The 14,411-nt window shown below is 46.7% G+C and overlaps 1 protein-coding gene across 1 annotated transcript; it reads left to right on the forward strand.

Annotated features, from left to right (window-relative positions):
• Positions 1-2,465: 2,465 nt before the first annotated feature.
• Positions 2,466-12,971, forward strand: LOC119453698 (uncharacterized). The gene is made up of 3 exons (XM_037715740.2): positions 2,466-3,297; positions 8,944-9,501; positions 11,221-12,971. The coding sequence occupies exons 2-3, from the start codon at positions 8,984-8,986 to the stop codon at positions 12,698-12,700; spliced, it is 1,998 nt and encodes a 665-aa protein (XP_037571668.1). The 5' UTR covers positions 2,466-3,297; positions 8,944-8,983; the 3' UTR covers positions 12,701-12,971.
• The last annotated feature ends 1,440 nt before the right edge of the window (positions 12,972-14,411 follow it).

A 14,411-nucleotide genomic window follows, 5' to 3' on the forward strand; every position in this document is an offset into this window, starting at 1 on the left:
CGAGTATATTCTGAGTGTTTCATTTCTTAGACACCGCTGTGGTGCGACCTAAGACAATTGCAGCTTTATACACAATCTAACGCACGCACGTGATGTATGTACTGCGACGTTTATGACATAAAATGCGGAATGATGTTACATGTTGAAAATGCTGCTTTCGTATTTGGAAGCTGTACGTATGATTCTTGCTAACTTAAACATTCTTGTAATTTTTTTATGGCACATATCTTCAGCTCCTTTAGCTCAAACTTCCGTTGATATAAAATCAAATAGTCGCAAACAGAATGAAAAACACTTTGCTGACAAGTTATCGTTTAAGAGCTTTGATGACGTTTAAAACAGTTAAACAGGGTTGACTACAAAAGCACAAACTACATGTCTAGGCCTTCCGCGGGACATATTTTAACGAAACCGTCCATGGGAGCTCAATGCCTAAGGCGTTCTGTTGAGGAGCACACGGTCACGTGTTGAATAACTGCGGAATGCAGAAACGTCCCATGTAATTGAATGTAGTAGGACGTTAATGAACAGCGTGTGGTCGAAATTTATCAGGAAGCCATCCGCTATGACTTCCCTCACATCGAGTGTGCCGCTCTGGGACGTTAAACTCCACGATTCAATTTCGTTAACCAGACGACACAAATTGCTTTTCCATATTGGAATGATAGCTCTTATTGCACAAAAGTTCGTCATTCTGACCTTGCGAGCATGTCTACTATGACGTTTGCCCACGGGAACACGTTTAAAAACATGACATTGCAAACAAAAGCAATACAGCAGTAGCCTGAGGCAGCAGGAAACAGCCATCAACACCTATTGGCGATGCGTCTAAAATTGTCTCACCATTTTCGGACTCCTAACTACTGCTTTTGCCGAGTGAATCATTTCCTTTTTTGGGACTTCTTACGTTGAGTGGGTGGTCTATTCGTTTGACCCGGCCGACGATGTTGTTCGGTGCCGCCTTTCTGTTCTGACGCGCGGGGACGTGGCCAATCAAGAACAGGGAGAATGCCGAAGCGGGCGCGTAACACATTCGAGAGAACAACATCTATGTCCCTTACCCCCCGGAGAAAGCTGCGGCTTCTTACGGCAGTGGTACTGCGGACACGACATCCTTAAACAAAACAAAGTGAAAAAAGAAAGAAACGAAGAAAAAAAAAGCGGCAGGAACTCCCGCTATAATTGGTGCGACCGCAAATGCACGACGCACAAGTAGGGAGGGGGGGGGGGGGGGGGGGGTCTAGAATTAAATAAATGGGAAGGCGGCGTGGCATCGCATAGAGTGAGCGACCGGAAACCGGTTGGCCGGCGGTCGAGGGAAAGACGTAGGTGGTAGATGAACTGACGCCGCACGCTGCAGAAGAGTCGCACGTGTAGAGTTGATTGCGTGCCGCTGACTAGGCCGCGTCTGGGAAGGCCCCGGGAGCGCCGCGCGGTCCGACATTTGTGCGCAGTGGTGGCGATATTACGCGCGAGGTCGACTTCCGTGCGAAGTCGCGCGTGCTCCAGCAGATAATGCCTTTCCGGTGAGGCGGAGCACGGTGCTAACGCTGAATTGTGTGAGTAGTTCGACGCACACGCTACACAACCGCTGCTTGATCAGTCGATGAAGGTTGTCAACGAAAATATGAGTTACGCTGTAGCGAGATCACTGCTTGATCTTACGCGTGATCAGACCAGGACGCTTTCGTGACTGAAATTGAGCTGCTGTAAATAGCCACCTTGTATAAAGGCGACCCATTCGTGTGGTCCGGGCTGTAGACCGTCATATGAGCGCAGTAGCTGAGTGGCTATACATGGTGTTGGCGCTGATTAGCATAAGGTTATGGTTGCGATACCGACCGTGGTGCACGTATACAGAGAAGGGCGTAATGCAAAAGTGGTGGTTAATTCTTTATTTCTGTGAACTTTAATATTAGTCTGCCCCCTATATAAGGGAAATTTTCATGCTACTTGCCGAGTTCCTTGAAGCGTGATGTTTTCAAGTGTTTAAGATCTTGATAATGATGTCAGCGGTGGATGTCTGTAGATGCTGATATTATTTTTTTTATTATAGGATGATATTGAAACACTCGCTTTGACTCGGATTTCAGCTGGCTCTCAGATCTACGTCCCACCGAACAGTAAGAAAAAGGAAATATGTCGACAATTGCGGGTGGTGATTGATCTTCAAAGCGGCCTACTTGTTGGTCAGTGTTTTCCTTTGCACTCCATTGTAATGACCTGGGCTTAATTATAACACCTATAGAACACGTTTTACAGTTTACTTGTTTTTCTATTTTGGCTACGAATGAGTAGACATCTATGTATGAGAGAAATACTATTCGCATCTGTGAACGCTGTGCGCTCATTAGGAAACGCGCAGTCCAACAGCGCTCGGTAACCCGTTAGAAGGGAGCAGCTTTTTTTTTTTTTTTTCCTGAGAACGTGACCTATGCGGAACAAAAACGAGACACATTAAAGGAAGTTAAATGAGTTGCACCGCTGCGTATGCGACTCTGCTGACTTTCCTCTTTGACTTTCGTATGCGTTCAATTTGGTGCAGCCTGCGCCACACCAAGGTTCCTTCGCTTGGCCTCACACTCCTTCGGAACTGATAGCACAGGCTTCTTTCGGCGGTCGCTGCACGCAACTGCAACAGCTAAGGTCAGACGCTTCCAACTTCCCGGAGAAGCACCCTCGCCCGTCCGGAGATGCCGAATCGCACGCGTTCGTCGGAGCCGGACGTTAGAGGGTACCGCGCGAGAGTTTGCAGCTTCGCACCGGCGGGGCTGTGGTGCCGCCGCCAAAACGACGCCACTCGGATCCGCGCCAGACAGGAATTGTGTGCGCGCGGCTACACTCGACACAACACCATACGGCAGCGGTTCTCCGTTTCTTCGCATATTGTGACTCACGCGATCGCGCGGGCCTGTTTTGCTGAGTGTGTTTGTGTGCGTGTGTGTTTCGGCGCTGCCGCGGTTGTCTCCGGGATGGCACCTGCACGACGAGACTTGCTGCTTGCAGCTCGCGTACACTGAATTATCTCATCTGTTGTGGTTCCGGTGAATGTACCTGTGTTCCGGGCGGGAGCGCCAACACAGAAAGGAGTTCAGCCAGCGAGGACGTCGCAAGAATGTAGTGACATTGGCGGATAGCTGTGGTGCAAAAGGTGCTGTGGACTTCATGAAGCAACGTGCTAGGACACAAATACTATTTTGTGGAACTTTTCCTGCTGTTTTCGACAAAGGAAAGATGCAGCGACAAAGGGCAAAAGGTTAAGGCTCGAACACACGTCCAAGAATGTACGAATTATCGGTAAGTGCAGTTCTCTCTATAATAGCCGAGAATTCGAGGGGATTTAAGATGTTTAGACGGCTTCAGCGTATTCATGTCACAAGAATGCTGCTTGCACGAATAGTAACTGCAATGACGAGACGTATTTTCTTCGTAGCAAACAAGGATGTATTTGCCAATAGCGCATTCCTAGTTTTCTTGATACCGACCCAAACGCTTTTTTTAGACGTTGATGACGACACTGCGTATATGAAAGTAAGAGCTGCTTTTTTTTTTAACCGGTAGCGCTTGGCTAGTCAATATGTTAATCACATGGTAATGTTAAGAGACAGGAAGACAGTGGTGTGGATCAGAGGGCAAACGGAGATTGCGGATATTCTAATTGACATTGAGAGAAGAACATGGAGCTGGGCAGGCCATGTAATGCGTAGGATGGATAACCGGTGGACCATTAAAGTTACAGAATGGATGCGAAGGGAAGGGAAGCGCCGTCGAGGACAGGAGAAAACTAGGTGGGGTGATGAAGTTAGTAAATTTGCAGGCGCAAGTTGGAATTAGCCACCGCAAGTGAGGGTAATTGGAGATCAAGAGGCCTGCATCCTGCAGTGGACATAAATATAGGCTGGTGATGAAGGTGATGTATGTAGTTCACGATACATTACTTGGAGATCGAGAGGCCTTGGGTAGGATAACGCATAACTTGAAAATGTGCCGAAAGCGTGAAGCTGCACTGAATCATTGCGTTGAATAATGTTACAAATACGACTTTGTTTATCTTGATAAATTCACGCTTGCCACGTTTGAGCCATATACCTCACGTCGGCCAGGCTTGATTTAGAAATATTAGAGACTCAGCGACTTCTTAAAATTATCTGAGCTAATTATGTTAGTGGGACACACTTTTCTTATACATACTAAACCTCATATAGCCATTAACATTTGTGACCACAGACCACTCCACCCCTTTTTCACTACAAAAAAAACATAGAAAACAGCAACTTTATTTTGTCTGTATGTCAGCGCGAAATACAGGGATGAGGCAAGACACATATACGCTGAAACTTCCAGTTGATCTTTATTACTTAAGTGCACACAATTTATGCCACGACATGTTGAAAAGAACAAAGCAACTATATTTATCTGGCACTTGCATTTCGCTTGCACTGTAGGCCAATATCCCAAGACACAGGAACCGTTGGCATCACCTTTAAAACAAGGTAGTTACTACAAATCCATGTTGCCCTTAACCGAGATTAGAATAAATTGTGGCTGAGTATTTAACAGTAGCAACTGCGGCCTATGAGCCAACACGCGGTTCTAAAGAGATAAAAAATGGACTGAGTAGAAAACTTACTGTGTAAAGGTTATGCGTCTAAATGTGAGTGGTAAGGACGTGATACGCCATTGTTCACCTTAAGGATATTATTACAGCGAAGCTGTCAGCGAAGCTGTTGAGGGCTCAGTCTTCGAATGGTCGCGTCCGGATGTAGAAAAAAAACTCTCATTGTCCAGTATGCTGCATGTGCGAGTGAAAGAGCGCGAACGCACGAGGGACGCGCGCTTTCACGGGGCGCGAACACACGGCGAAGAGCAAACGCCACTTCCGCCGAGCGAAAGGCCGTGGGGGGACGGGAGGGAGGGAGGAGAGGCGACGTTTAGCAGCGGCACCAAATGCGTATCTTTCGACCGGGCGCAAGGAGAACTGGCGACTCAATCTCCCACGCGAATGGAGGACAGGGGTAAGGCAGCACGGGAGGGAGGGGTTGCGGTTTCGGCTATGCGAGCAACTTGGACTTTGCGCGGCGCTGGGCGGTCGCGCGCACCGTATCTTGAAAGGGATCTGCAACACGGCTCCTATCTTTGAATGCGCTGTGCTTTCGCCGCTCAGTTTCCGTTGAAGCGATAGACGGCATTAACCTTCGCTCGCTGCTGCTGGCGCGCTTGCTCACGCCAGTGTTTTGACAGTGGTTCTGTGCGGTCACACAAACAATGCGCAGAACTGTTGTCGAAGGCGGCGGCGCTTTGCCCGCGTTCGCACTGAACGCGCGTGGCGTTGGTGACGTGTTTAAGAAGGGTACGGTGCACCCTATGGCGGTTACCGTAGCGACCATAAGGCCATGGTCACTGTGGTCACTAAATAAATGAACACCACCGGATCATGTACGTTTCTCATTCTTTAATAGTTCAAATAGCCAATACACCATGACATCTTAATAGTAATAATTGCAAATACATAATTCCCACTATAGAACAGCTTCGCTTGTCTTCCATCTCCACCCCAGTGGAAGGGATGACAGTTTTTCATCATAAGATCTGGGCCCAAATGGACACAAACTTCTTATGCTAGAATTTTTAGTAAGAAAGAATTTTAGCCAATACGGATGCCAGACATCATTAGCGAAGGCAGCCAGCCAATGGCAAAGCGAACTCACGAAAAAAAGCTTTGTGAATCTCGACCCCGGTCTTTCTCCTTATTTACGGACTGTATAGTTGAAGCACTGATACCAGAAAGAGCGCACATTAGCATAATTCATATACAGTAGTGCTTACTTATAGATTTCTTTTGAAAAACTTTTTTTATTAAGTTAGCATTACGGCTCGCTCCGTTATTGTATTGCCATTTTATTATACCTACAACAATAACAATGTGCACTCTCTAAAGTTTACCGATACTACATATTCTCCTTTTACTCCGTTATCACTATGGCCTGCTTTAATTACATTTTCGTTACTGGGTTGTTGCTTTTATACGGTACATGTTTTCTCTGCTATAGTGTTGGGCGGAGGAGTTGCTTGTGGAGTAGTGATTATGCCTTCTATACTGACGCACCATGGCTATTGCTTCTATTTCATGAATATGAAGATAGTCACGAAATAATATAAAGCTTCAACTCAATACTACAAGGAATGTTCAAGTATACACGGGCGTTTTCATGCGCGATATAATAGAATACACTTTCAAAATATCCGTGATAGTTTCTATTCTTGAACTGGAGAGCACGCAGGGTCTACCGGTCTTCATATAGAGCAAGCACATCAGATAAAACTCTAACTTTCAGTTATGTAGAATTTAAAGTTCCGAAGCCAAATCGCTTTAGGTCATAATATTTGTGAAGTCTTGCGATGATAGAGGTGCTACAATTATTGTAATTGACCTGCGTTTAGTTGTACAAGCCACTGGGAGCAGTCAATCCCTTGTGTTTTCACATTCCAGTACCTAAGACATAGTCGCAGCACATTATCGCAGCGCATTAAGCGCTGATTGGCGACAAGCGCTACCGCCTGCGAACATTTGTGACATAGCAAATCTTCCGAGCTAGCTACAAGAATTGAGATGCAGCGCTGCCGAAGCTTTCCACAGAATGATGCAGTCGCTATAAACAGATGCAGGTCAACATCCGGCAATCTTCTGTAATTATCTATAAGGAATACGATGATAGCTTGTGTACCAACGCCCAGAATTTCGCTGAGCTGTAACGAACCATTGTCTCGACGACGTCCATCATAGCGCAGGCCACATTCCCAGAAGAAGTCGACATTAGAAGGCCATTATCTTGGAAATTACAGTACTTAGCGCCTCATCGGTATTCGTTTATAGCTACCAACAGGCGACACAGGGAGTCTACCACAATTTATCCGTAGTCTGTCGAACAAAACATGCCACACAGCTCGTCTTTTTTTGCTCAGATTTTCGGAACGCGTGCCAAAACTACTATCGGCATTCGTATTTCATAAATGGAAGCGATGTCATGTAACTCGTGACATATAAATAGTCGCGCCGAAAGAACCATGCGACAAAATGCCTGAAATCTACGGAATTGTCATCGGGCCACATGGAACGATTTAACTAGACAACAAACACGAAAACGATGAAAAATACTATGCCAATAATAAAGAAGCTACAACAGATGAAGATAATACAAACACTGTGTATCGTTTCAACAGCATCGCTCGTAGCCTGAAATGAAGTACATAAAAGGAAAGAACTGCTTCGCTGTTAACCGTCTTGACTACGATTTCCCTGCGGGTGCTTCCAAATCTAAAAATCTTCTACCGCTGAAAATAGCATAGAAAACTGAGTGTGAAGGAGGGTAATCTAAGCAGAAAGATGAGCGTGATGCCGGAAAGCGCATACTTTGTGGTTGCCCTAATTCTGTTGTCACCTGCTGTGCTCGAAAACATACGACATTCACTCTAGACCACTGATTGTCGATCAATCTGCGGCCAACCATGTGACAGCGCACGGCTGGCACTTTTAAATACTTGCGCTGCATAGTGAGCGCTATAACACCTTTCCCGTTCGCAGAAACGCCTAAGCATATAATTATCGAGTAACATATAACGAAAGCACCAATTATGAAGTTACATAGAGCGTATGTGCTGACACGTGGCGCATTCGTGCGCCAAATAACCATTACGTTATTATTATCTGCAAATACCAACCATACAAAAGTAAACAACCTAGCTACTTCAGTGTGACCGCATGCGTTGTACTTAAAGGTCCACCAATACAATTAAGAAAGCCCATGACATTCATTGGGTACACTCACCATTGCTGAAATATCGTGTTAGGGGTACCATTGCGTCACCTATTAAAGAGCAGAGATTTCTCTTCATATTGCTTCAAAATCGTTCTTTAGACATGATTTCACATTGGTGTTGGGGCTCAAGATAGAGTGTTCCTATGACAAATGTGAAGAGGGGTAAATATTAATTACTACCCCGTAACAGTCACACATCCACTATTGCGCATTGGGTGCCTAATGGCAAACTTATTCCTGCTTCCATCGTAATGGAATAAGGAAACAAATCTTGCCATTATCTTCTCAAATTTCATTTAGCTTTAATGCCCTGTGGATGCTTGGTCAGCCAGGCCATCTTGCTTTTATTATTCGAAAGATATTATTACTGTACAATCATGAATTCACCTGAGAGAGTAACCAAAGCGTTTTTATTTCTTTGCTGGACTTTTTAGAAGCTCTTTAGCGTGTGATCTTGTATATAAAGGCATTGCAACTGGAGTGAACTGCATATCCTCACTCAAGTGTTCTTGTTTCTTAAAATTGTAACGTTATACGCAGCATCACTGACTGCGAACTGCGATAAATACATTAGAATAGAGACTAAAGTTAACGGCGTGATAAACATGTTCAAAAGCTTGAGTAGGAAACTATATCAGAAAGTAAAATTTAGATGTCTCAGTTTGTCATAACAGATAGCGATGGCATGGTGCTTACGGAAATGGACGGCAAAGGAAGGCGGCTTCCCATCGTCGCGATTGCAGGGTTAATTAAGCCTGCACGCGAGATGCATTCAACTACGGACAAAGCTGTGCAGCACCCGTGTCTAGCCATATTTGGTTGCTAATATGTTCTGTAATCTACGTTAAAATCAAAACTCAAAGCGCGGGAGGGTTTTGCTATACACCATAATGTGCACGTGCGTTGTAATTTCTGCTGTCCTCCAAGAGTACCCGAGTGTTTCGTTCTTTTTATATGGTGCCGACGTTATCTTGTGTATGACTCAGCAAATATTGCGCAACCATTTTTGTTGTGTTTTCCGAAGTAAACCAAAGTGATATCTACGTGATAAGCAAGGAGAACACAAAGAACAATAGAAGCGAATTACTTTGTATTCAAAGCGACTTCCTCCACTTCTCTCTTTCAGATGAAAGAAGCCCTCAAGGACGAGGCCTCGTAAAGCAATCATGAAGACGGCCTCTCTCTACGTCGCATGGTTTACCTGCGCACATGCAGCGGCGTTGCTCGCACCTGCTGTTTACGGCATCGAGGTTTATGGCAGTGAGGATTCCTGCAACATCACGTTACCGTGGACGGTGTCGAGGAGTGCGTACGATGACGTTACGGACTCGATTTTCGGAACTCTCATGCAGTGTCCGCGACACCTGCATGGTTGCTCAGAAGGACTCGTCAGCTGCAGCCCCGCCACCTACACGGCCACGTGTTCCTGCGCGCCAAACTGCCGGGCCTACAGGGACTGCTGCTGGAACGTCGCGTACCGGGAGCCGTCGGTGGCCGAGATTCCCCAGAGTTCATGCCTGGAGGTGCAAATAGGCTCTTCGTGGAAGAAGTTCGTCTACGCGGTCACAGGCTGTCCGCCCGCGTGGCCCGATGACAACGTCCGAGAGAGATGCGAGATGGCAGAAACGTTTAACGACACATTCTACCTCATTCCTGCGACAAGCGTGAAGCACGTGACCTACAAGTAAGCACGTGGGCCTCCATGTTTAGCTTGGACGGCTCGGTTGCCACCTTTCTGTAGAGCCTCGCATAACTAAAGTAGCGACACTTTCATAGAGCGTGTTTACATGAATGAGGGCAAAACACGTCATTCGTATCCCGGCCATGGCGACCACATTTCGATGGGGCGAAATGCAAAAAATCCCGTGTACTTTGATTTAGGTACACGGTAAAGAACCCCTGGTGGTCCAATTTCTTCGGGTGTCTGCCCCTACGGTGTACCTCATACCCAGATCGTGGTTTTGGCACGTAAAACCCCATATCTTCTTATTTTGAAAACGCATCATCCTCTTAATCTGAATGAATAATACCCACTGCTCCTTGCACACGAAATGTATGTCCATGAAGTATTGCTCGCCGGCCTTGCCCACAAAAAAAGTCGAACCTACACTTCATCAGAATTTCATTCCATCAGTATCCGTGATCATGCGCATAAATTTAACAGTGTATATGTAAACCAATGTGGAACCCTACAGTAAGAGCAGGAGGAATAAACATTATTTACAGAAATCAACAGACGTTATCGGCGTCCAGGATGTCGCGTCCAGGATGTCGTGTCCAGACGGTGTCCAGGATGTCGTGGGCCTGAGCCGATAGCTTGTCCTTGCTCACCAGGCCACGCTGGTCTTCAGGGCTCGGGCTCGTCAGCTAAAAACTCAAAATTAAAACAATTTTGACTAACCCGCCGTTGAAGCCCAGTGGCTATAGCATTGCGCTGCTGAGCTTAAGGTCGTGGGTGCGATCCCGGCCGCGGCGGTCGCATACCGATTGGGCCGGAATGCAAAAACGCTCGCGTACCGTTAATTACATGCACGTTCAAGAACCGCGCATGATGAACATTACCCGGAGCCTCCTGTTATGGCATGCGTCACATTCAGAGTGTGCTTCTTGTCCGCAAAACCATAGAATTTAATTTAGTCTACTTTAACATATATAATAAAAATGACTGAATATTATATAGCTGAGTATCTCGCTTCAGTAAAAATTAGACGCATGCAGAGTATTCAGTACGTTCCTAACGTTTCTTCGACAAGTTACCCTGAACTCACTGTATGTCCTCAAGATTAAAAAAAAAGTGTATACTTTGGCTAAACTATATGATAATGTAAACCGTCTGTTTCGCTTTGTTTTTCTGTAATCTATGGTAATTATCCCAAAGCGGCGCAGCTTCGAGTGTTAAAATTCTCAATAACGGTTGCTCACAACACTCGATAGATAGAATAGATGAACACAATACGACAAGCATGAAGAAGTCAGTTTTATCCACTGTGGAATAGATGAGGAGTTGTTTTGGCAGTCTATGATAAACATGATTACATAGCCAGCGTTTGCCGAGCTCAGTTTGGGGGGGGGGGGGTTGTGTGTGCGCTTCTGCAAGTAAGTCGCTAGCCAGATTGCTGTGGCAACGCCGCGGAGGGCAAATGTCGTGAAATATAAAAAGATGGTTATAATTTCGGCTTATAATGATACCTTTGGATGTAACCCGAATTTGACCCATCCGCGGTAGCCGCTCCTGATCGCAAAGAGGCTTTATAATCGAGGCTCGTCTCACAAATTCAAAGTCGCTGCAAGAAGTCAGCCGCTAGCCGCGGGTATATAGGAAGGTATATTACGCATAGATGTTTACACATGTTCGACAAATGCTAATTGCATGCTTTAATATTTTCTTGCTTATTTCTTGCAGGAATGGCTTTTGCGCTCTCTGCAACGACGACATCATCAATGCAACTTTTTGGAACACAACCACCACAGGAGCTGTGGACCGTGTTCGAGTTGTCCTTCCAGATGTCGTCGAAAACCAACCGGCACTTCACCTCAGGCCCTGCAACGAAGACGCGCCGTACGACAATTGCACCCAAGCCGTACCGGAATGGGTGTCACGCAGGTGCAAGACGTACTACGCGCCAGTACAGGACGCTGAAGACCTGAGTGGCCCAATATACCGGAACGTCTACTGCGCCATATGCAACGGCGCTAACCTCTCCGCCTTGACATGCAGTCCGGCTCAGCATCTAAGCAACGTCAGCGTGGTCAGCCGGAAGACGAACCTTTTACCTCCTGTCGCTGGCCCACCTAACCTGGCTGCGCTGTTCAAACCGGTTCTGAGAACGCCAAACTGTTACGTCGAACACGACGGCCACTGCTACATTAAGTACGCGCCGACCTTCTACAGTGCAAGAAGGAGGTCGGGCATCGAAATTAAGGTCAACGAGACAACGACTTCATCACCAGAAACGCCCTTGCGTGAGCCGACGGGCCACTACAAACTACACAACTACATCACCGTCGTATCCATGTCACTCTCCATATGCTGCCTCATCATGAAGATCATCGTCTTCTGCGTTTACAAGGAAGCACGCAGTTTCTCGACCAAGTGCACGCTGTGCCTCTCGGTGACGCTTCTCTTTACTCAGCTGTTGTTCTTGGTCACCAGCTGCCAACGTCTTCCCGGCGTAGTCTGCGCGAGCACCGCTGTGCTTATCCATTACGGCTTCCTCTGTACTTTTCTCTGGACGACGGTGCTGTCGTTCGACATCTGGAGAAGTGTTACCGCAGTGAAGCTGTCGTCTATGCGTGAGAAGACCCTGGCAGCCTACGGCATGTTTGCTTGGGGCGTGCCTACGATAGTTGTTCTCGCGGCCGTCGCCGTTCAGGTGATGGCACCGTGGTCTATCTTCTCTCCCAGCTACGGCAGCCCAACTTGCTGGATCGGCACGTTCTGGGGCCTCACCGTGTACTTTCTAATTCCCATGGCGACGCTTCTGTTGCTGTGCATGTTCTTTTATTTTTCGGCCGTGTTCTACATTCGGAGCACATCCACTGCCGCGCGCCCTTCGCGCGATGACTCAGAGCCCAGTGGAGAGGCAGGCAGTCGAGTCCGGCAGCAGAGACACCATGCCGCACTCTTTGCTCGTCTTGCTCTCATCATGGGTGCCGCCTGGGCCGTCGCATTTCTGGGAACGTTTATGCCTTACGAGGAAATCGACTCGATTGTTAACGCACTGGTGGGTTTGCAAGGGGCGTACTTGTTTTTCGCGTTCAAAGACTACCGCTACTTGTACTCCTCGATGACGACGCGGTGGAAGTCGATGCCCATCTACAGCAGCAGCCACAGGACATCGAGCTTGGACGTCTCATCTAAAAAGTCCCGCCTCTCCAGATAGAAGTGACAGCAATGCGTGCGAACTTTACAGTGGTACTCCTGCGGCTCTCATGTTTTATACCTTAAATAGTTTGATGTCGCCGAGCTATCTGACCATTCGACATTACCAGCGGTGAACACTGGGATACCTGCCTAAAGATTGTGTAAATACACCGAAATTCTGCGCTTACGTTTTGAAATAATTTAAACGTGATAGTGAACTTGAGTGCAGTCAGACGGCCCCCCATCGGCCTCTGCTTCTTATGAACGAATAAAATATTTATCATGAATAATTCCTTCCTTTCATTGTCCACAACCGTGGTCTAAGCCAAATACTAGAGCTATGTAGCATAGCGTTGCGTCTTAAGATTAGTGATACCAGGGCCGGTATTTCGTAGCGATGCCTTTCCGGTAATAATGCCTTTTCGCGCTTATCGCGCTTTGTCAGTGGACAGAGCGACGGTCGGCTCGCGTTATCAACGGGATTCGTCGGCTGTGAGCGGTGGATGATAAGACTAGTGTAGAATAAGTCGTAAGGCATCGCTACAAAATCGCAGCCCAGTCACCACTTTGAGCCGGAAAGCAGTTTCCAAAGCATGCCACGCGTGAACAAATCAGACAGGTTGTTCGATGCATGGTGACACAACTGCCTTGATGAATTTGTTGTACACCAGATATCGGCGACTGTTGCCCACAAGCTCCTTACATTTTGATGCAGAACAATTTACCATTGACAATACCATCATGAATTTTATCCACAATGTGCAGTAAATTTGCACACTTTCCAGAGCAGCACTCAAGCGCGGCAAACTTACATGCGCGGCAGCGCGATCGTCACAATGGAGGCTGCACGTCAATTCGTAATCAAAAACGTTTCTTGTTCACTAATTTTATTAGGATTCAAATCGCGGCTCCTTGTGCATGTGAGCGAGCGCAACTAAAGTGGTACTTGAAGTGCGCTTGGTATTATTTGTCCACGTAATCATTAATGAGGAAAAACTACTGCTTGCAGTTTTGGTAGCTGGTGGACCCAACTACGCCATTTCTTCTGCAGGTTGTCGGGTAGAAATTCGTTCCATTTAATCTCGTGAGTCCTGCAGCTACTGGAACAGCATCCGGAGGTGACGGCATAGGGTTTTACGAGTTCCATTGGGTTAAAAATTATAATGCCACCTGCGAGACGAACCGTTTTGTGTCGAACTGAACTTTCATTAAATCAGGTTGATTTGCATTCGAAAAATGGATTTCATCCCTACTAGGATAACTCATTAGGCCAAGAACTTTTTTCACCGATGTTTTGTGAAACTAATCGTTTTGTTACTCGTAGACCCTTGCTCACGTTCCACTGCTGTGATCAAGTTCTTAAAACGTGTAGTCCAATTGCGAAGCGTCGTACTCGTCGATTTCATGAATGTTGGCGCTTCGAGGGAAACCGGTCATCTTTTCTTTTGTTTCGGGCCAGTGAATATGCAGTCGACGTAAATCGATTAAGCAGTAATTTTGTTGTTAGCGCAGAGGCTGGCAGTGCTCTTTTCTGCCGGGTAGAGTATAGTCGTTTAGAGCAAGGACAGTCTACATGCAGCTCCAAACGGCACCAGTTTTATCCTGCCCTCTTACATTTGGCGTTGGATAAGTCGCCTTCTTCAAACCTAAATAATCGGAAAGCCTCTAATTCTCACCCTTGCATCGCAGTCTGAAGCGACGGCTGTTCTATATCTGCGATCATTTCCAAT

This window comes from Dermacentor silvarum, chromosome 5 (genome assembly GCF_013339745.2).
Source record: "Dermacentor silvarum isolate Dsil-2018 chromosome 5, BIME_Dsil_1.4, whole genome shotgun sequence".
NCBI lineage: Eukaryota > Metazoa > Arthropoda > Arachnida > Ixodida > Ixodidae > Dermacentor > Dermacentor silvarum.

Coding starts and splice junctions, on each gene's coding strand:
- LOC119453698 (XM_037715740.2), top strand. CDS start 8,984: ATGAAGACGGCCTCTCTCTACGTCGCATGGTTTACCTGCGCACATGCA. Junction 9,502..11,220: donor GTGAAGCACGTGACCTACAA/GTAAGCACGTGG, acceptor TATTTCTTGCAG/GAATGGCTTTTGCGCTCTCT.